Source organism: Heliangelus exortis, chromosome 2 (genome assembly GCF_036169615.1).
Source record: "Heliangelus exortis chromosome 2, bHelExo1.hap1, whole genome shotgun sequence".
NCBI classification, from domain to species: domain Eukaryota; kingdom Metazoa; phylum Chordata; class Aves; order Apodiformes; family Trochilidae; genus Heliangelus; species Heliangelus exortis.
This window is the reverse complement of record NC_092423.1, coordinates 74,500,610-74,521,471: the sequence shown is the minus strand read 5'-3', so window position 1 is coordinate 74,521,471 and position 20,862 is coordinate 74,500,610. Positions and strand designations below refer to the sequence as shown.

Genomic DNA, 20,862 nt, shown 5'->3' with positions numbered 1-20,862 from the left:
TTTTTTTAATTTTCATTTCAGCTCCTGCTTCTTTCATGTGATGCCCCTTATTTCTTCTACTGGAACTGACAGGAAACAATTTATTTGTCTCCAGTCTATACACACCGCTAATCTGATAGACTGCTATCCTACTCCTCCACTTCTATCTAATGTATCTCTTTAAAATAAGTTATAGTTATTATGCATGTATAGTTATGTTTCTAATGTCATTGAGCTTACTAGGGGTTAGGGACCTAAGTACACACAAAGTTTTTGCCAGCAGTGACATAATATCTGTGGTTAGAAGACACCTCTGGAGATCATCTACTCCAACTTCCCCCACTTAAAGCAGCATCAATTAGAATACGTTGCTCAGGGACAAATACAGTTGGGTTTTGAGCATTTCCAAGTATGGATACATGTGGTGAAACGAGGCAGCCAGGTGCCACAAATTGCCAGGTAGTGGGCATGAGCTTGTGTTAAGCCCACCTGTGCCTGATTAGGGCAGACCCCTACTGCACATGAGCAGGACCTGGGGGCCAATAAGAGGTGAGTTTAACACAAGCTCATGCCCACTACCTGGCAATTAGTGGCACCTGGTTGCCTCATTTCACTACAGATACGCCACAATTTCTGTAGGCAATATGTTCCAGTGCTTGACCATTCTGATGTTAAAGAAGTTTTTCTCTTAATTTTTAATAGAATTTCCTACATGACAGATTGTGCCCATTGCCTCTGGTCCTGTCACTGGGCATCCAGGGATGGAGAATCCACCACCTCCCTGGGCAGCCCTTTCCAATGCCTGATCACCCTCTCTATAAAGAATTTCTTCCTAATATCTAACCTAAACCTCCCCTGGCAGAGCTTAAGTCCATGACCTCTTGTCTTACTGATGGCTGCCTGGGAGAAGAGACTGACCCCCCTCCTGGCTACACCCTCCCTTCAGAGAGTTGTAGAGAGTGATGAGGTCTCCCCTGGGCCTCCCCTTCTCCAGGCTGAACACCCCCAGCTCCCTCAGCCCTTCCTCACAGGACTTGTGCTGGACCCCTTCACAGCCTCCTTGCTCTTCTCTGGACCTGCTCCAGCACCTCAATCTCCTTCCTGAACTGAGGGGCCCAGAACTAGACACAGGACTCAAGGTGTGGCCTCACCAGGACTGAGTACAGGGGCAGAATATGCTCTTTTCCAGGAGAATGCTGTGGGAGACAGTGTCAAAGGCTTTGTTGAAGTCCAGGCAGACTCCATCCACAGCCTTCCCCTCATCCACCAGGCAGGTCACCTGATCACAAAAGGAGATCAGGTTGGTCAGACAGGACCTGCCCTTCCTAAACCCGTGCTGGCTGGGTCTGATCCCTTGCCCATCCTGCAGGTGCTGTGTGATTGTCCCCAGGATGATCTGCTCCATGACTCTGCCAGGCACTGAGGTCAGGCTGACAGGCCTGGAGTTTCCTGGGTCCTCCTTCTGGCCCTTTTTGTGGATTGGCGTGACATTTGCTTACATCCAGTCACGTGGGACCTCCCCAGTGAGCCAGGACTGCTGGTAAGTGATGGAGAGTGGCTTGGTGAGATCTTCTGCCAGCTCCCTCATCACCCTGGAGTGGAGCCCATCTGGTCCCATAGACTTGTGAGGATCCAAGTGGCAGCAGGTCTCTCCAGGATTACAGGGGGGGTACTCAGCTTCTTATTTCTGTCTACAAGCCCCAGAAGCCAGCTGTCCTCAAGACAACTTGTCTTACTTTTTAAAACAGGTAAAGAAGGTGTTAAATACCTCAGCTTTTACCTCATCTTTGGTAACTACGTTTCCCCCCCTGTCTAACAAAGAATTGAGGTTTCCTTGCCCCTCCTTTTGCTATTGATCTATCTGAAGAAAGACTTCTTGTTATCCTTAACAGAAGTGGCATTAAGTTTTTTAAGATTAAGTTTCAATTATACGTTCGCCTCTCTAATTTTCTTTATTTCTACATGACCTAATTGTATTCCTAAACTCTTTCTGAATAGCCATTTTTTCCATAGTTCGTAAGCTCTCTTTTTTAACCTAATTTCCTTCAAAATCTCCCTGTTCAGGCAGACCACTCATCTTCCCCACTGCTTTGCCTTTCAGCACACAGGGACAGTCTGCTCCCAAGCATTCAGGACTTGCTTCTTGAATCAGTTATCAATAATTGATTTACAATTAAGAGAAGATTAAGAAGGGTGTAACACAAACACATAAATGTCATCTCAGTGGGGTTATTATTAGGGATCATTTCATTATTTGTTTTCATGAAGGTTTGTAAAGCTCAAAAGTATTTCTACACACAGAGGACTGGAATGTTTATGTTAATGGTAGTAGTAACACTAATAAAATATCTGTGAAGAATTTATGAATCCAAATCCCAGTGAGTAAAACTGAGTCACTAGTATCATAAAGAATGCCTGTAATCCAGTGGATTTTCTTTCTATATTCTTTTAATAAAGATTTTTTTATGGCAACACAGCCTTAAGAACTCTTTCATAGCAATGAAGGTAGACCTAAAATGACTATAGCATCTGCAGAACTACAGATTTTACTGTGGTAAAAGAACAGCTGTATTTATATGTGAACACCTTAGTCTTGATAATATTTCCAAGGTAGTCTGTAGAATAATATTGTCATTAATCTGTTGAGTCATTTATTGCTCCATAATAGCTATGTTTCCAAAACCTACAGTAAATCTTCAGTAACTGTGACTTTATTTAGAAGAAATTTAGAGAATTTTTTTAAAACATAAAAATCAAAAATATGAAATATTCAAAACTCTCTTTGAGCAAGAAAGTTCTACGGTCTTTGCTATCCAGATTCTTGCTATTTGACTCACTGACAATATTGTAAATCTGCATTTCAATAAAAGCAGCAGTATCAGAATATTAGCAATCTTTTATGTTTTGATCCCATAGAGAACCTACCTGACCTTTTCTAAGTGGTAACATTTCCTTCTTTCTTGGAAGGGCAGAGAACACTTTCCATCTTCCCTGAAATTCCTTTCAAATATTCTGTTATAAATGTATTTTGGTTCTTTACGTGTGAGCTGATCAGCTAGGCTGCCTTAGATACTTTTTTTAGCTGAATGCTTGATATTTAGTTTTCTTTCAGCACCTCTAGTACATGTCATAATTGTTTAATATAAAATGTGCATTTGCTTATATCAGTGAATTGTCTTGATTCCTTCATGTGCAGAAGGCATTTTACAGAATGCTTTGCGATTTTCAAGGAGGGCACTGTTGAGACATTTAAGATGATGCTAGATGTTTGTGCATTTATTTGAATTTAAACAACAATATTTCTCTCAGATCTCTCTCTTCTGTGTCTTTCAAGCATTAACTTAGCCTCCAGTCACTCTCACACAATTTGAGGTTTATAGCTCTTTCCACAGTTGAGGGAAAAAGACATTCACCTTAGCATCTTGATTGTGGGTATGGTTGTAGAGATTTTCTGAAAATACAGTGCTTAAAAACTGATGTAGTTATATGACACAATTTACAAGTGCAGAGGTTCCCTAATCCTATTGACTTCATGTCATCTGGGATGTTTTGACAGATTTTAAATCTTGTAAATCTCATATTTGTCTGATTTATAAAAAAAGAAAAAAAAAAAGGAGTTCTAACAAATCTTTCAGACAGAGAATGGGAGAAGAACATGGAGTTAAACAGAAATTTCCTGGAAAACAGGCTATGCATAAATGAAATGCAATACTTTTCCTGATTTCTATGAAGCTTTTTACAAAAACATGCCTGTTAATTGTTTGATCACTCTTTTAAAAAAGGTCTTAAAATATTTAACCATAATTTTATAAAGCAATTTTATTAGTAATTACATACCAGTTTCTTGTTTAAATCTTCCTGGATGTTTATTGGTTATGTGATAGAAACATTTCCATTACAAACCTTTTAAATGTCAAAAATATGCATTTGATATTCGGTTTGGTATTAATTTAACATACAACAACGCACTGTCAGATATGGATTGTGTGGAGCAGCATGTTTAAGACCACATTTTGTGTCTATCCATTTCAGAAGTCAGGCTCCCATACAGACTGTCCTACTTAGAGCAAACATCAACCTATGTGAGATACCTAACATTCACCCATCATCTGATACAAATGAAGCTTTCCCAGAAACATGCATTCCACATTATTTTTAAAAGTCAAACAGTGCTTTTACTTCACTTACATTGACTTTTCTAGTGAAATACATGTAGAGGTCTAGTACTGTTACCAAGAGCAGATTTTGGCACAGGATTGATTGCAGATCTGCAAATGAGCTGGATGAGATGCTTATTTGAACTGTGGAAGAAGGGTAGGAAGCATTGCTACACACAGGTTGCATGAGGAAGAATTGCTAAGTAGCTCCACAAGTGTGAATATTGTGTGTGTCAGGTTTGTGTTGTAACTGGTAGCAAATACTTTTTAAAAATTATTTTTAAGAGCTCTATTTTAGGCCCTCACTGCAGTATCAAGTTGTCTTTGTTATGCTGTCAGGATGAGTGAAAATTAAAAAATCACTGTCCACACAAAAGCTACTATGCTGTCAAATGGGCCTTGCCACTCAAACTGCTTCCTTGTTCTGTGAGAAGAGATCTTTTGTTGGCTTAGTTTATCTCTTAGGGAACATAGGATACTTTTGATGATAGTGAAAAAAACAAGAACTTTTCTTATTACGATATGCTCTGTCTCTTTCCCAGCACTCTGCTGGCAGAAGCTATGCCAATCGTGCTTCTAAAGTAGCTCTGTACAATTGTACCAAACAATCCGAAACCTATTTAAACTATACACCTTTTAAAGTCTCATTAGGAGAATAGTTTATACAGAGCAAAGGGAACTTTGTACATGTTAATATCAGACTTGTGAGCTAACTATATCAGATAGTTATTAATTCTTCAGTGGTACAAAAACTAAGCTGCAGATCTGAGGTGAATAAAAGACTTCTGATTCATGAAAGATACAGGCTGACCGTGACAGTGTCATTAATTATGAGTAGAGCTCAAGCAGATTGGATAGAAATACACAGATTTTAGAAGGGAATATAAAGATATATGCACTTCAGGGGCCATAATCCATTGTCTTACAAAATGCCTTAGATCATCAGAAAAAAATCAGATTAAATAGTTTTATGAGAGATGTTCCATATCTGTACTTGTGTTACCTGCACAGCTATATTTGAGTGTGTGCATAAAGTGTGGACATAAAGTGTGGACAAACATACTGTTTTAAACTTTTATTCTGCCCCTGTTAATATGTTGGCAACAGAAAAATCAATAAGGTTTCCATCCTCAGAACTTTCTAAAATGCTTGATGTGGGTTTGACAGTGAAATACAATGATATACTGAACTGTAGCAGATAAAAAATAACTACTCTAGAATATGTGGGGCTGTAGTACCTAAAGAGTAGCAATCTAATTGCAAAGAAAAGTGATACAGATTTCTTTACATAAAGTTTTTTAGTGATATTTACAAGGGAAATAAATATCTTGGTACTAAAAATTTCATTATACTCTTAAAAAACCCTCTCCATGTTACGTTGTAAGAATAGTCTTATTTTAAAAGGAGAGGGGGAGCCAAGAGAAATTTCCTTCACCTAAAGGAATAGTGGCTTTCATCTTTTTATTATTTTGGGAAAATGCAACATTTGCATGAACATTTTAAATCATTGATGTATGCTAAGATTTTTTTCCTTTTTAGTTGGGGCTTTACATCTTCAGGGTAAGTAGCATTTTAAATTTAAATTTCCAGTGACATTTTGGAAGAAGAAATATGGTGTCTTGACATATTGTTTTCTTCTTTTAAAAAAACAAACATAATCTCCAAACACAATGTACACCCTCCCTTAATTTTAGTCATTAGATATGCTCCAGGAAGTGATCTCCAGTCTTGTTCTAAAAGAAGTCAGCATGTTGCTATTGCTTCTTGTCTTGAAGTTCTTGTCCAATTTATCATCCAGCTTTGTAACACCACCACAGCAGACTCTTTACCACTTAAATGATAAAAGTTTCAATAGGCACTTTAGTGGAATTACGAAAAAGCTACCACTCTTCCACCATGATGCCAGAAAACTATCTTCTATGTCAGGTCAGTAAACTTTACCTTGTAGGCCTGAGCTTGTCTCAATGTAATTCCAGAGTAACAAAATAACAACAAAAAATTGTGTATAGTACAGGATTTATCTTTCCTTCACAGGTCAAAACAAAACTGATAGGATGGCAAATGTAGTAACTTGCTGGAAACAGTCTCTGTCTTTTATAATCAAAGGAATCCTGTCCTATTATAAAGCTTAGGTTTTTCTTTTAAATTTGCTGTTTGATTACTTTTTCTTTCATTTCTCTGTTGTAGTTGTACTTAAGTGACTTTGTCAGGGTTATAACTTTCTTCTTCTCCAAACATGTCTGCCAAGATCTTAAAGCGAGGTCCCCAGTCACTCAGGTAGTCGTAATCCTGGTCTGCTTCAGTAGTGAGGGAGTCTATTGAGCTGAGAGACTCTGCAACAGATCCATTTCCCTCGTAAGCATAGGTTGCCAAGGAGTCATAAGGGGGTGCAGTTGGATCTACATCATTTTCCTGCAGCCTTTGGTTGATGAAATCTCTTATGTCTGTGTTGTCTTCCGCTGCGGGTCTCTGACGAGGAAAACGCAAGGTGTCCGGTTTTATGTCCCTGCGCATTTTTTTATCTTCAATCACTTTGGGATTCCTCAGGGCACCTATGTCAAAAGCCTGGGTGTCCTCTTCTCCACCTCCTTCATCATCATAATGGATTACATTATCTCGGATGTCTTCTTTAGAGGTCATGAGTGTGTCCTTTTTCTTCTGCCTCCGTAGTGCTACATACAGTACCACAATGACTGTAAAAAGATAAAACTGAAGTTAAGACATGCACAGAAATAATTTAGTACTCTTAATTATATATCATTCTATCTCCCTTTGAAAGTTTTGAATAATCAAAGGGATTTGTTCCTTAGAAGATATGCTCTTCCTAATCTTTAAAAAATAGCAGTACTGTAGCCAATGAAAAGTCATTTACAGTTTGATATATGAGTCTAACTCCTTAGTGTTTTCTGTGCTGCTGAAGGAAATAATATACAATTTTTCCTACTGGCCTGCTTTGTGAACAGATAGAATTGGAAATAAGTTCCTCTTTTCAGTTCAGAGACACAGAGAGAGATTTTAGGGTTTTTTTAAATGTCTTCCAGAGCAAAACAGAGAAAAATCCCCAAATTTCCACATTGCAGAGGGAAAAACAGTATTAAAGGGGAAAAAAAATCAAGCCTTGGAATCTTTGAAATAGAGGAAAAAAAATCCTGCTGCTTTGAAAAATCACATGTGATGTGGTTCTAGAGAGAAAAGGGGTCAAAACAGCTATTTGATTTTCAAGTAACACTTCCTCCAAGTTCAACAGTGGTCCTATCCTGATGAGCAGGAAATAAGCAAAGGCAGCAGGGGGGCTGCATGGGTGAAAAAGGAGCTCCTGACTAAACTCAGAAATAAAAAAAGATTTATATAAGAGGTGAAAACAAAGACAGGTAAGCCAGGAGGAATATACAGAGACTGAACATTCAGGGATGCAGCTGGAAAAGTTAAAGCCCATCTAGCATTGAATTTCATGAGGGACATGAATAGCAACAAGAAGGGCTTGTACAAATATAACAGCAACAAAAGAAAAAGTAGGGAAAATGTGGGCCCACTGCTGAATGGGGCAAGGGACCTACAGAAGACTACCCTACTCAATGTTTTCTTTGCCCCTCTTTATTGGTAAGATTGTTCTTTGGAAACTCCAAGTCCCTGAGACATGAGTGATAATCTTAAACAAGAAAGACTTATTCTTCCTTGGTGGAAGAGGGTCAGGTTAGGGAGGTTAGGAAACACTTCAAAAAACTGAACACACACAAGGACATAGGAACTGATGGAATGGACACGTTTGTTGAAGGAGATGACTGATGTCATTCTGAGGACACTGTGATAATTTTTGAAAGGTCATTGAGACTAGAAGTTTCTAAGGAGTGGAGGAAACCTCACTTCTAACTTCAAGAAAGTCAAGAAGAATAAGCTAGGGAAGTACAGCCTCACCTTGATCCTGGGTAAAGTAATAGAGAAAATAATTCTGGAAACCATATTGAAACCTATCAAGAACAGGAAGGGGATCAGGAGGAGTCAGTACAGATTTACAAAGGTCAAATTGTGCTTAACACACTTGATAGTTTTCTACAACGAGGTGACTGACAAATGAAGGGAGAAATGTTAATTATTTTTATCCTAACTTTAGCAAAGCTTTTGATGCTCTTCCGTAACATTCTGAGAAAAAGTAAGAAAATATAGACTGAACAAGTAGACGGCGAGGTGGACTGTAAAGCTGTCAGAACTTCCACGCTGTAAGGGTTATGATCAACAGCCCAAAGACCAGATAGAGGCCAGTCACTAATAATGTACCTCAGGGGTCAATAATGACCCCTTCATAAATGACCTGAGTACACCTTCAGCAAGTTTGCACGTGATACATAACAGGAGTTGTGCCACCATTCAAAAGGACCTCACCAGGCTGGAGTTCCAGGCTGGAGGTCCAATAGTCCAACAAAAACCCCATGAAGGTCAACAGAAGAAAATCCAAGTTTTTAACATGTAGATAAATAACCACGTACTGTTGGTGCTCTTGTGTGACTGGCCAGAAAGCAGCTTTGATAGAGAAGGACCTAGGTTTGTAGTGGACAACAAGTTCACCATGAGCCAGAAATGTGCCCTTGTTGCACATCGTTGGTAAACATCATTTGGGGCTGAATTAGGAAGAGCATTGTCAGCATGTCTAAGGAGGTGATTGTTGCCCTCAGTCAGACACACATGGAGTCCTGGCTCCAGTTCTGGACTTCTCAGTATAAGAAAGACATGGACTTCTTGAAGTGAGTCCAGTGCAGATTTAAAAAGCTAATTAAGGGCTTTGAACTTCTGCCACATGAGGTGAGGCTGGTAGAGATGGGACTCTTCAGCCCAGAGGGAAGATAAATCTTAGGGGAATCTTATCAATATATATAAATAGCTGATGGATGGAAGTAAAGAAGGTGAAGCAAAATTTTTCTTGCTGGTGCCCAGTGGTAGGAAAAAAGGCAATGAGCGCAAACTGGCATGCAGGAAATTCCATTAAAAAGTAAGAAAAAAATCTTCTTTACTGTCAGAATCATCAAGCATTGGAACATTTTGCCCAGAGAAGTTGTGGTGGTACTCTACCAATGTAAATGCTCTTTGTACCAGGAGGACCAGGCTCTCTGATTCATAGTCCACACTGTTCAGTCTACTGGACACAAAGGTGGAAACTTGAAAGGCTTTGCTACAGCAATGTGTTCAGGGCTTCCAGACACCGAAAAAGGAGTGTAACTGAACTGCAACAGAAAGGTAATAGGTAAGGTATCCTGGGATTCCTGCCCTAGGGCAGAACTCCAATTGACTTATCTTTTCATGTAAAAATAAGTTAAAACTTTTCTCATAATAGAATGTATTTGATGGTGTGGCTCACCCCTGTCTGCTTTTATCCAGGAAAACTCTAGAAGTAAAAACCTAGCACCAAAGAATTGCGGTAAAAAAGACAGAATTATTCTGCCTCCAAAAAACTGACCTCCGATTGTTTTACTTCAGCTTCTTTTAAATTTCTCAGAATGGGTTTATTTGTTATTAATTTCTATTCCATGGGAAGTTTGATTTTTTGCTATTCTTACTCTGATTTGAAATAACATTTTTCTCACATGAATTTTTTACACAGAACAGAAATTATGACTTCTAGCCACTGCTATTTAGAATTTATTCATGTAACCCTGAGGCTGTGCTAATTTTCTTCAGTGATAAATACTATATAATCCAAATGCAGAAAAGCATTTATCTCTAATATTCTGTGTCTAGAACTATTTTTGCCTATGCATTAGACCTACATAAGGAGTAGAGCAAGATCTGGAATCCCACTAGTGTCAAGACAAAGCTTATACTAGTGTCTGTAAGAATCAGTCTGCTTTCTGCAGCCACATTGTGCCTGTATAAGCTACAAAGTTAGTTTTATTTTGTTACCAGTTCATTAAGGCTATATAGTAAGTAGAATGCACATGAGTATTGACTGCTTTGGGCACCCTGGAAATAAGGCAATATTTAAATACACTCTGGATCAAATGACAAATCCACCTTATGGAATCCATGCCTACCTGAAAATAAAATCCTCCTGTAAAATCTACATGGATCTAGACAGTCACAGTCTACAATTATCTGCTCCTCTCTCATATCTTTGTTCTCCTTTTGCTCAAGCTGGCATGGTGAATAAAATAAAGGCCCTTACAAAGTCCTTATTGCTATTAGTGACAGTAGAAATTGCCTAAATAATTTTTAAATATTAATTCTTCATGAAAAACAATCCAAACATAACTGTTTCCGAGGAAAATTATGGTTTAGATTCCAGTGAAACTTGATTCTCCTGATGAAATAAGAAATATGTAAGTGGTGACAAATTCATGGTCGTGGTCAGTACTTTGGGATGCTCTTCTAGAAGTACAGATGCATTTCTAGAAGTTCTCATAAACTACCTCATTTTATCAATGGCTTTTGTCAAAAATTGAGTGAAGCTAACAGCAACATGAATTAATTCACAGGTGAACAACCAGAGAAATGCACTTCAAATGGTTTAATAAGAACTAACCTAGAAGTATAACAATACACAATAAAATTGCAATCAGCGCTCCTGTACTGAGGCCTACTGGTAAGAAGATTGCTTCCACATTGCAGGAAAGGATGGTGCCATCAGAATCACATCTGCAAACACGGATAGTCATTGTGTTTGTGCTGCTCTGGACGGGGTAACTGCTATCTTCTATTACTACTGGAAGAAAGTACAGTTCTTGCTGCCTTCTGCTGTAACCGTTTCTCCTGGTTTCAATCCCAGCTGTGTTGTCTGTAAAACATGACACAATCATTATAGCATTTTCACTGTATACTTTAATTCATGATTCTACCTTGTATCACCTTTAGTAATATGCAGCTGTTGTGATTTTGAAACTCAATGAGTAACATGCTTTATGTAATTGTCTTGTTTGATCAATATAGAAGGTATTGTGTTCTAACTGGTACAGCTAGTTTTTGCAGATCATTATATAACATTCAATTTGTTGTGAAGTTGTTATCTTCACGGTCCAAATTTCATGTAAGACATAAATAATAATTTGAAAAAGCATTACAGGTATTAGGAAGCCTTTTCCATTTTTCTTTTCTCTTATGTCCTTATATTCCAAGCCTGTGGTCCACAAACCTTTGATTGCACATGGATTTAGAATCAAGTTTCCATTAATTAATTTCCCTTTACCACTGGAAATAATATACCTGAAAAAAAATGCAGAACACCTTCAACTTTCCTGCCCCAATAAAACTAGATACATAAATGACCTTAGCGCTTTCTAATCATTACATTTTCCATCAGTTAGTCATTAATGTGTTCAGAACTCCTAGAAGTTATGTTTTGTCATTTCTTCCCACTAGAGACAGTTATCACTGCTTTTCTTAAATCAAAAGAGAGTAGCAAGGGAATGATGTGCAGATTGAAAGGATTACATTGAAAGCAAAACCAAAATGAAATTAGCAGGGAATTAATTAGCCAACAGTTCTGACTTAATGTAGCCTGCAGCAATCACACTTTTGACATTTCACCAATGTGCTTTACTGTATCTTTAAAGAGGTCAATATCCATGTTACAACTTTCATCCCTTCTTGGAGTTTTGTCATTAGGTGGAAGGATTAAAGGCTCTGATTTCAGCACTCAAATACTTGTGTGCAATTCCAGTTAAAGACAACAACAAGGAACCCTAAATACCCAAAAACATACACATTATCAAACACCATTTAGAAAGCACCTGACTAAAAAGGTGTTTATTTCATAAATTTCCCTTTTTGTCAAAATCACATGGACACATACTTTTTGGTGATATTTAGTTTTGTAAAAGAAAAATAGGTCAAAACTCTTTGAATGAAACTACCTTCCCTGCCAGACTCCTTTTTGTGATTAAGTGTCTGCACTGTAGAAAGATTAGATAGAATTTTACGTCACCCAGCTTAATCTAATTTTACTTATTTCTAATTCTATTAATAGAATTATTTCTACTCTTTTCTTCTCCTTCTGATTGCAGTGTTGAAGATCATTTTAAAACATGTTGCAATGCAACCAAATGACTTTCCATTCCCTGTTGAGAAGAATCAAACAGCTTTTATCTCTTTGAACAATTTTGTTGCTCTTCTATGACCCCTTTCAATTGTTCAAGCTTCTTTTGAAAATACGGACACAGGCATGTGTTCAGAATCTCCGAGTAGCCTGGATATGATCTGAAGCTCATACAGCTTCTGGTTCTTCATTATGTTGGCTCCCAATTCGGTTTCAGAATGTGTGTGACAGTCTGGAGAGAAGGAAAATTTGCTCTCTTGGATGAACAACTGAGTGTGCTCAGCCGGCAAGCAGCCCTCTAGGGAGCAGATTGAGTCCAGCAAAGTGGAAAGAGGAAGGTCAGCACTTCATCTGGAAGCCCTCCAGCTCTGCCAGGGCCTCTCACTGCTACTCAGAGCTAATGGATTTGGCTCAGCACTGCTGAAAGTGTAGTCTGAATACAACATTTCCCTGTGTTTGTACTTACAGAGACTCTGTATGGCAACCTTGAGCTTCTGTCTTGCTTCTGCTATAATCTGGGGAAGTATGGAACCTCCAAAAGTGCACTGCAGCAATACTACAACTGCTGTAATATCACACCACTGATAATTTTTAGTTGTATAGAATAACAGGGGTTATTTTTTCTTTAAAAATGTTAAAAAACAGTTTTACTTATAAAAATATTAATTGTTATACAGTGAACACAAGTCAGAAAGAATCAAAATTCCTTTAATCAAAATGCTTAGTACTAACATAATTGCTAACTCAAAATATAATGTTTTTTTTATTATAGGCATTCATGTGAAGGCTTCTGTAGTGACAATAAGGTTGTCTTATTATACTTCTAAATTGTGCAGAGAGCAGACATTCAACCTTTTTGGCAAACAAAAAGCAGAAGATAATGCAAACACTGTATAGAGTTTCTCTTTGGACAGATTTTTCCAAAAGCTCTGTAAAATCATAAAAAAACCTAAAAAGCCTTGTATAACTGAAAAATATTCCACAAAAGCTTTTATTTTCTTTTTTCTGTATTCCTTATGTTTCAATAAATACTGTACTTTTTTCTTTTTTAGTAACTGTTAAGAAATGCTTCTAAGAGTATTTGTATAGGTAAGTACACACACAAAAAAATCTATGCATGAATGTTATGTGTGGCTTGGTTGTTCTTAATTTCATTTCTTATGGTAATATTGTCTGTATTTTCATGCAGTACAGAAAGTTTGATAGCAGACTACTAAGAGCCAAAGTCATCCTGGTGTCAACATTACTAGTTTAAAAGTGGAAATTTAATTATCTAATAATATTTGAACTGCTCTTATTTATTTTTCTTAAAGGTAATACTGGATGCTGTTACTTCTTTCTTTCCAGAGTAAACTAAACACATGATAGTGGCTCTGCATACATTTGTATATATTTCATAATTTTCTTTTTCCATCTTGACTGTTTCATTAAATTGTGTAGATTGGTTTCTAACCCACAAGTCTCTCTCTTTTTGTTCTCTTTCCCTTCCCAAAAAGGGAAGGGAGAGGGGTTAATACTATGTGTCATTTGTTTAATTTTAAAAGGGCAGACTTTGGTCTCTTCAAGGATTTGCTTGGTAGGGTAGAATCGGACAAAGCCCTGGATGGGAAGGGAGCCCAGGAAAGCTGGTCCATGTTCAAGGATCACCTCCTGTATGCCCAGGACCTTCCAAGAGGAAGGCAGGCAGGAATGCCAGTAAGCCTGCATGGATGAGCAAGGAACTTCTGGACACTGGTGTGAAAACAAAGTTTACAGAGGATGGAAGCAAGGACAGATACCCTGGGAGAAGTACAGAGAAGTAGGCAAAGAAGCAAGAGATCAGGTTAGGAAAGCAAAAGCTCACGGAGAATTGGACCTGTCAAAGGAGGTTAAGGGCAACAAGAAAAGATTCTACAGGTATGTCAACAATAAGAGGAAGACTAGGGAAAATGTGGGCCCACTCCAGAAGGAAACAGGAGAGCTGGTCACCCAAGACATAGAGAAAGCCCAGGTATCCAGTGACTACTTTGCCTCAGACTTCACCAGCAAGGACTCTGTTTGCACCATCCATGTTACAGAAGGCAGAGGCAGAAACTGGGAAAAGGAAAGTCCCCATACTGTAGATGAAGAACGGGTTCAACACCACCTGAAGAAACTGAAGGTGAACAAGTCCATGGGACCTAGTGGGATTCATGCATGGCTCCTGAAAGTTTCAAAGGTGAAGATTCAAAGCCACTGTCCATCACATTTGAAAAGTCATGGCAGTCTGGTGAAGTAACTCCTGACTGGAAAAGCAGAAACATTACTCCCATTTTCAAAAATGGAAAGAAAGGAGACCCAGGAAAGTACAGGTCAGTCAGTCTCATCTCTAAACCTGGCAAGATCATGGAGCAGATCCTCCTGAAGGCTCTGTAAAGGCAAGAAGATAACAAAGGGATGGACCACTCACTGGATAAGGAACTGGCTGGATGGTCACACCCAAAGAGTTGTGATCACTGTGCAGATGGATATGGGTGATGAGTGGCGTTCCTCAAGGACTGGTACTCAGACCAGTGCTGTTTAACATCTTTGTTGGTGACACGGACAGTGAAATTGAGTGCGCACTCAGCAAGTTTGCTGATGATGCCAAATTGTGTGGTGATGTCAACATGCTGGAGGAAAGGGATGCCACCTAGAGGGACCTTGAAAGGCTTGAGAAGTGGCCTCATGCAAACTGCACTATGTTCAACAAGGCCAAGGTTCTGCATGTGGGTCAATACCATGCATGAATACAGGTTGGGAGCAGAAAGGATTGAGGGCAGCCCTGAGGAGAAGGGCTGGGTGATAGTGGTGGTACCAGAAGCTTAACATGAGCCACCAATATGTGCTTGCAGCCCAGAAAGCCAACCACATGCTGAGCTATATCAAATGAAGCATAGACAGCTGGTCAAGAGAAGTGGTTCTCCCGCTCTACTGTTCTCTTGTGAGACCCCACCTGAGTCCCCATCATAAGAAGGACACAGAGGTCCTTGAACATGTCCAGAGGAGAGCCAAAAAAATGATCAGAGTGTTGGAGTAGCTCCCCTATGAAGACAGGCTGAAGAAGTTGGGCCTTTTCAGCCTAGAGAAGAGGACGCTTTGAGGTGACCTTATGGCAGCTTTCAAATATCTGAAGGGGACTTACAAGAAAGCTGTGGCAGGACTTTTTGCATGGCTGTGTAGTAAGAGGACAAGGGGCAATGCTTTAAAATGTGAAGAGGGGAAATTTAGGTTAGATATTAGGAGGAAATTCTTTCCTGTGAGGGTGGTGAGAGGCTGGAAGAGGTTGCCCTAGGAAGTTTTGGCTGCCCCCTCCCTGGAAGTGTTCAAGGCCAGGTTGGGTGGAGCTTTGAGCAATCTGATCTAGTGGGAAGCATCCCTGGCAGAAGGGTTGAAACTAGATGATCTTTAAGGTCCTTTCCAACCTAAACCATTCTATGATTCTAATTTCTGTCCCACTGTTAAACTGTGACAACTTTCTGTGTCATATGAGTTTTTTCTGAGTTTTCCTGAATGATAAAAGGAAGAAAATATAACAGGTAGCAGTGGTTTTGCAGGCCTGTAGGTAAATCTCAGCCTTTGATGTTCTGACAGTTCCTGTCCTAAAATGAAAAAATGTTAGATCTGAATTCATTTCAGTATATGTCCTAGGTAGCTTAACAGTTAGGAATGTCAAATAAAATGTTAGAGTGTAGACATGACTGTAATACAAAGTAATCATAATTGTCATTTTAAACACAGCTTGCTGCTCTGAAAGAGAGAGATGGGTAAGCAACTTACTTCTGTAGTCATGGACTGTGAAATTTGGTTTGTTGGAAGCCTCAGCTGACAGTCGGAATGAAAACCTTTGCCCAGCTGGTGACAGATCTTTGTCTGCTGCTGTGACAGTCTGTATCACCTGGACCAGATAAAGATTAATTCTGAAGTCAATTCACTTTTCTAAAAGAAGCAGTTTGGTAGAAGTGCAAAGTGAACAGCAAATTAAACAGTGAAACTCAAATCCTGCTGGATTACTCTCATTCCCTTTTTATGCTGGACAGTGGAGGCAAGAGTACTGTGACACTGAGTCCTCTGGAGGCAAAAGTATTCAGGCAAGAAGTCTGAATACTCTTGCCTCCAGATGAGTCCTGGTGTCTCAGAAGGTCTTGCTTTGACATATCTGAAGATCAAAAAGATTTGCCCTATATTCATCGAAGTAGTATTTAATATTTGTCTTTCATATCAAAATAGTAGTGATTGTTGTCATGTGAATTATTACTTAAAGACAGTTCACTTTATCTGCTACTACTACCGTCACTGTTATGGCCAATACATGTAGCACTAAATAAAGCTGCACCCTAATTTTACAGTTTGAAATGAAGCAGCGTGACTTCAAAAGTCTGCACCATCTGGGTGTGAAGGAGCTCTTGGGTTCCAAAATCCTATCTACTAGATTTCAGGTAAGCACAGGGGACCAACCTGTGGAGTGGAGGGGGTGAAGGTAAACTCCAGTTGTTCAGTATGTTATGTCAAAACCACATTTACCCATCCTGTCAAAACAATCATTTAAGTGAAACAGGCCTGTAAAAGGAGGAGTGATGTGTGATGGAGGGCTATGTGAGCTTCAATGACACCAGCCCTCCCCTTTGCCTTGGCCACAGGCTGGATCCAGGACCCGTGACTTTATGTTATCTATCACTCTAACTTTTCTATTTTTCTTCTCCTATTCTCTATCTCTCTCATTCTCTCTCTTTCACTCACTTTTCCTTCCTGAAATCATTACGTAACGTAAGGCCTACAACATTTTTTTTCCAGGTCATGCATCTTGAACATGAACAATGTATTGTAACTTTTGTAGTTGAAGTATCAGCATTTATGATTGCACATCCTTAGCATTCTTTTTTTAATAAGTTATTCCTGCTGTAGTTCTAATTAAAAATAATGTTCAGATACAGACCTTGAGTGTTGTTTTGCCTTAATCCAATCAGGGGGTATATGATAGGCAATCATCTCCTGAGACTGTAACATTTTAGTCACTCTCCACTAAAGGGCAAAGTCTGAGACTAAGGTTGGATCCAGCTGCACCAAGGCTCCTTTTTGATTAGGAGTTTAGAAAGCAAGGGAGTCCTACATTAACCTCCTTTGGTTCCCTATCCAGGTCTTCACAACAGCGCCGTTAAAATCTTTCATAGTAAGATTGCTTTTTGAAGGAAAGCATATTTTTTTTATAAAACAAAAGTCTAAATATTTTAAACTTTTGATACCTTACTGCTTATTTCAGCCTTTCCTGTAAAAGGCTCCCCTTCCTGTTGTTAGTGTCTGGATAAGGTACTTACTAAAGGTATCAAAACACTGAAAGTTAAATTAGGTTGCATGGTATTCTGATGAAACATATATATATATTTATATATATATAAATTAGACAGGAATATTATATGAAGTCATGGACAAATTTGTAATAAAGGCAATAAAAATCACATGGTTTGTTTACATACTACATACATACAAAGAGAAATTGCTGATTACACAGCAGGTTGAATATGTCTCTTCCATGGCTAGCAGTAACAGTTGAACAGATGCAGGTACAAGTTTTGTCTTTGAAAGTGTTAGATGTTAATGTGCATGATATTCTTGGTTCTTCACAGCACTGTGTTTAGTTGCACAAATTTTGTGCAGAGGAGCACGTGTCAACAGCTTCTGAGGCCAACTCTATTAAAAGTGGATCACTCATAGTATAAGGTGAAATTCTGAATCTGAAATAGATTTTGAATGCTATGTATATATTTAAAACTGATTATAAAAGCAAGTTTTCCAGAGGATTATCCTTGGGGTTGTGAATTCTTTTCTCAGAATAGGACATAGATGTGTGTGTAATCCATTTATTCACTGTGGTTTTTTCTTTATATTTAAATGTCTTTAAGGAAGGGATAATTTCTCCTGTCATAGCTATTAAATGCACAGTAAAGTATGGGCTGAGGACCATATAATCAGGGATAATAAAAATAAATAGAACAAGAATAGAACATAAATAGACCATAAAGGTCAACGAACAGCATTCAAAAAGGTATTTCCAACACAGATATGTTATTTATAAAAGAATTTTAGCCATGATGTCCCATTTTCAAACCCAGAAATTTTAATTGCTTTAAATGATAAAGAAAGAAAAAGTATAATAGCAAACATTAAAAATTTGAAATACCTGTCCTGGTTTGGCATTTTCACATACAGAAGTTTCATATGGGACTGAAATTTCAGGAGGAAATTCATTGACATCCAGGACATTTATTATAACGTTGACTTTGCTGGTTAATAGTGGATTACCTATAAATGATTTTTAGGAGAAAAGATAAGAGAATACTATTTATTTTTGTTGTCATCACAAGTACACATGAGCTGTCATAAGTTGTTTTGATCCCAGTACTGAGATTTCTAAAACCCATTAACTTTCATTTATTTCTGGTTTTCACTAAGGAGTACAACTTCTTATCATTTCGTACCAGACTTTGATCCTTTACTACTCACAGAATAAGGAATCAATCAACATTAATATGTTGACCAAAGCCTAATTTGAAGCTGTACCTGTAATTAAAAATGCAAACCTTTCCCAGATCACTTTTTGTGGAGTCTGTGGCAAACACTGCCAATGATTAAAATTGAATTCTGTTGTCCACAATGTAGAAATTCAATATTTATAACTTAAATGTTGTTTACATATTCAAGATATTAAGGAGATAAGTGGAGCATAAACATGTAGAAGATGGAGAAAAGTAAGAGAGAAAGATATAGGGAAGAGTCTTGCTGAAAGCCTCAGAAACATGAGGCCATGTAGAACAGAAAGAAGACACAAATTCAATACAAAGCAGACAATACACTCTATTACTTTATGCTGACACCCCTTGCAAGACAGCAGATACATAAAAAAACAGCTTAGGTAATGAGTCAAAAAACTAAATACTTCATCCTTTTGCATTTAAGAATGGCAGCCATGCTACAGACACAGTTAACTATTCAAGAAATCTATACCATGAATCGAGACGGTGTAGAGGTGACTCCATGGGGTCAGAGTTAAGTATAAGAACAGTTTTCTTGTGTCTTCAGACATAAATGGATCCTAAAAGTTATTAGCATTAGCTGCTTAATTTGTATAAATCTTTGCATTTCTGTTGTTTACAGCTAACACAGCAAGGAGCAAAGTCTCTTCGTGGTGGCACTGTAGAAATTTTACACAACTTCTTTCTTGTTCTTAGGAACTACTACATGAAGTGTTCTCAAGAGGCCTCTGTCAAATCCAAAATGTATTCCCTAATGATATCCTTTACCTATTTACAAGTAATAGATAAACTGGCCATCATACAAACTCAGCCTGGAATCTAAAAAGAAAACAAACTCCCACACCAAAAAACCCAGTAGCTAAATCCCACAATATTTTAGTTCCTTCCTATGAATACATCTAACTAATAATGACAATACTAACTCTTTTAATCCTCAGTAATTTCCAGATCAGCATCACCCCTACTTGTAGAATGTCTCTGTGGAGAAAGGCATGCATCAGTATGAAGGAAGATGATTTTGGTCCAGCAGCAGAGGATTAGGCGGTGGTTTCTTAGGTGCTTGAAGAGCCACAAGTCTAGATCACTTGCTCACAGTTAAATATTTCCTTTGTATAACAGGAAATTAAAAATACTGAGAAGTTATTTTAGTCAGTAGAGGACAGAACCCTGTCTCTGAATGTATGTAGATAAGAAAAGCCCTGAATAAATCAGGTTCATGGAGTTGCTGGCAGAAACAACTTAAAATTTCCCCTCAAGAAGTACCCACTGTAAAGAATACAGCAAGTTATATGCAGTAACTCAGGTTTTCCTTTAGTTTTGATATGTTATTTTAAGACACAACAATGGACAATGAGAATTGAGAATACATTCTTCAAACGCATTAGAGATTCGTGTATTCCTATGAAAGTACAAGCACAGATGTTAGCTTGTTTCCTTTTATAATTTTGTTAATAATACCTTTTCAGTAAAAGAATTAATGTATTCAAAATTTATGCATCACGTAGATGGGAGATGTTAGCCAATTTTGAGAATTTCTTTTTACCATATTGTTTTTTTGTAGAGGATTTATTTTAGGTTGCATTTTTTCTGAAGTATCTTACATCATTTTTTTTCATCTTTTTGGAACAGTATGCATATTATAGAACTGTATTTTTTAAAATAAAACAATTTCAGATCTTACCTTCCCTCAAAATAATTACAAGGTAGCATGATTTGGAAATATACACAAATATATATGTATTTTTATGTGCCTTTCTCACTAATAATCTGGAATTTATTTTATATATTTCTGTGAAAGATGTACGAGAGACCTAAAATCTTTTCTTGTTAAGTATTTTAACAAGGTATAAATTTACCCTGCATAAACATCCTGCAAAAATCAAACATTAAATTAAACAAAATTACTACGGTATAAGGTGGACTTTACTTTTGGGTTTTACTTTATTTCTGTGACTGATTTTCTTTCTGGTTTGCACTGATATCAATTTAATTATTTAGGTATATAAAGAAGACTGCATGAAGAGCTCTGCGTGCAGAGCTTTGAATTTTCTTGAATTTTAATATAATTACAAAGACCTGTTAATAACTGATGTGAAGGAGGATGAAGACTTGCATTTCAAATACCACTTTTCAGACTTGACCCTCATTTTCTCTGTTTTTGTTTTGTTTGCTTTTTGTC

General features: G+C 37.8%; 1 protein-coding gene across 1 annotated transcript in view; it reads right to left on the bottom strand.

The window, feature by feature from the left end:
• Positions 1 to 3,829: 3,829 nt before the first annotated feature.
• Positions 3,830 to 20,862, bottom strand: part of CDH12 (cadherin 12) — a 203,462-nt gene continuing 186,429 nt past the window's right edge. Inside the window, exons 9-12 of the mRNA XM_071736637.1 lie at positions 18,332 to 18,453; positions 15,934 to 16,051; positions 10,648 to 10,899; positions 3,830 to 6,829 (exon numbers count right to left, since the gene is read on the bottom strand). Coding sequence (XP_071592738.1) covers positions 6,330 to 6,829; positions 10,648 to 10,899; positions 15,934 to 16,051; positions 18,332 to 18,453 — 992 coding nt within the window. The 3' untranslated portion in view covers positions 3,830 to 6,329. The remainder of the gene's footprint in view (positions 6,830 to 10,647; positions 10,900 to 15,933; positions 16,052 to 18,331; positions 18,454 to 20,862) is intronic.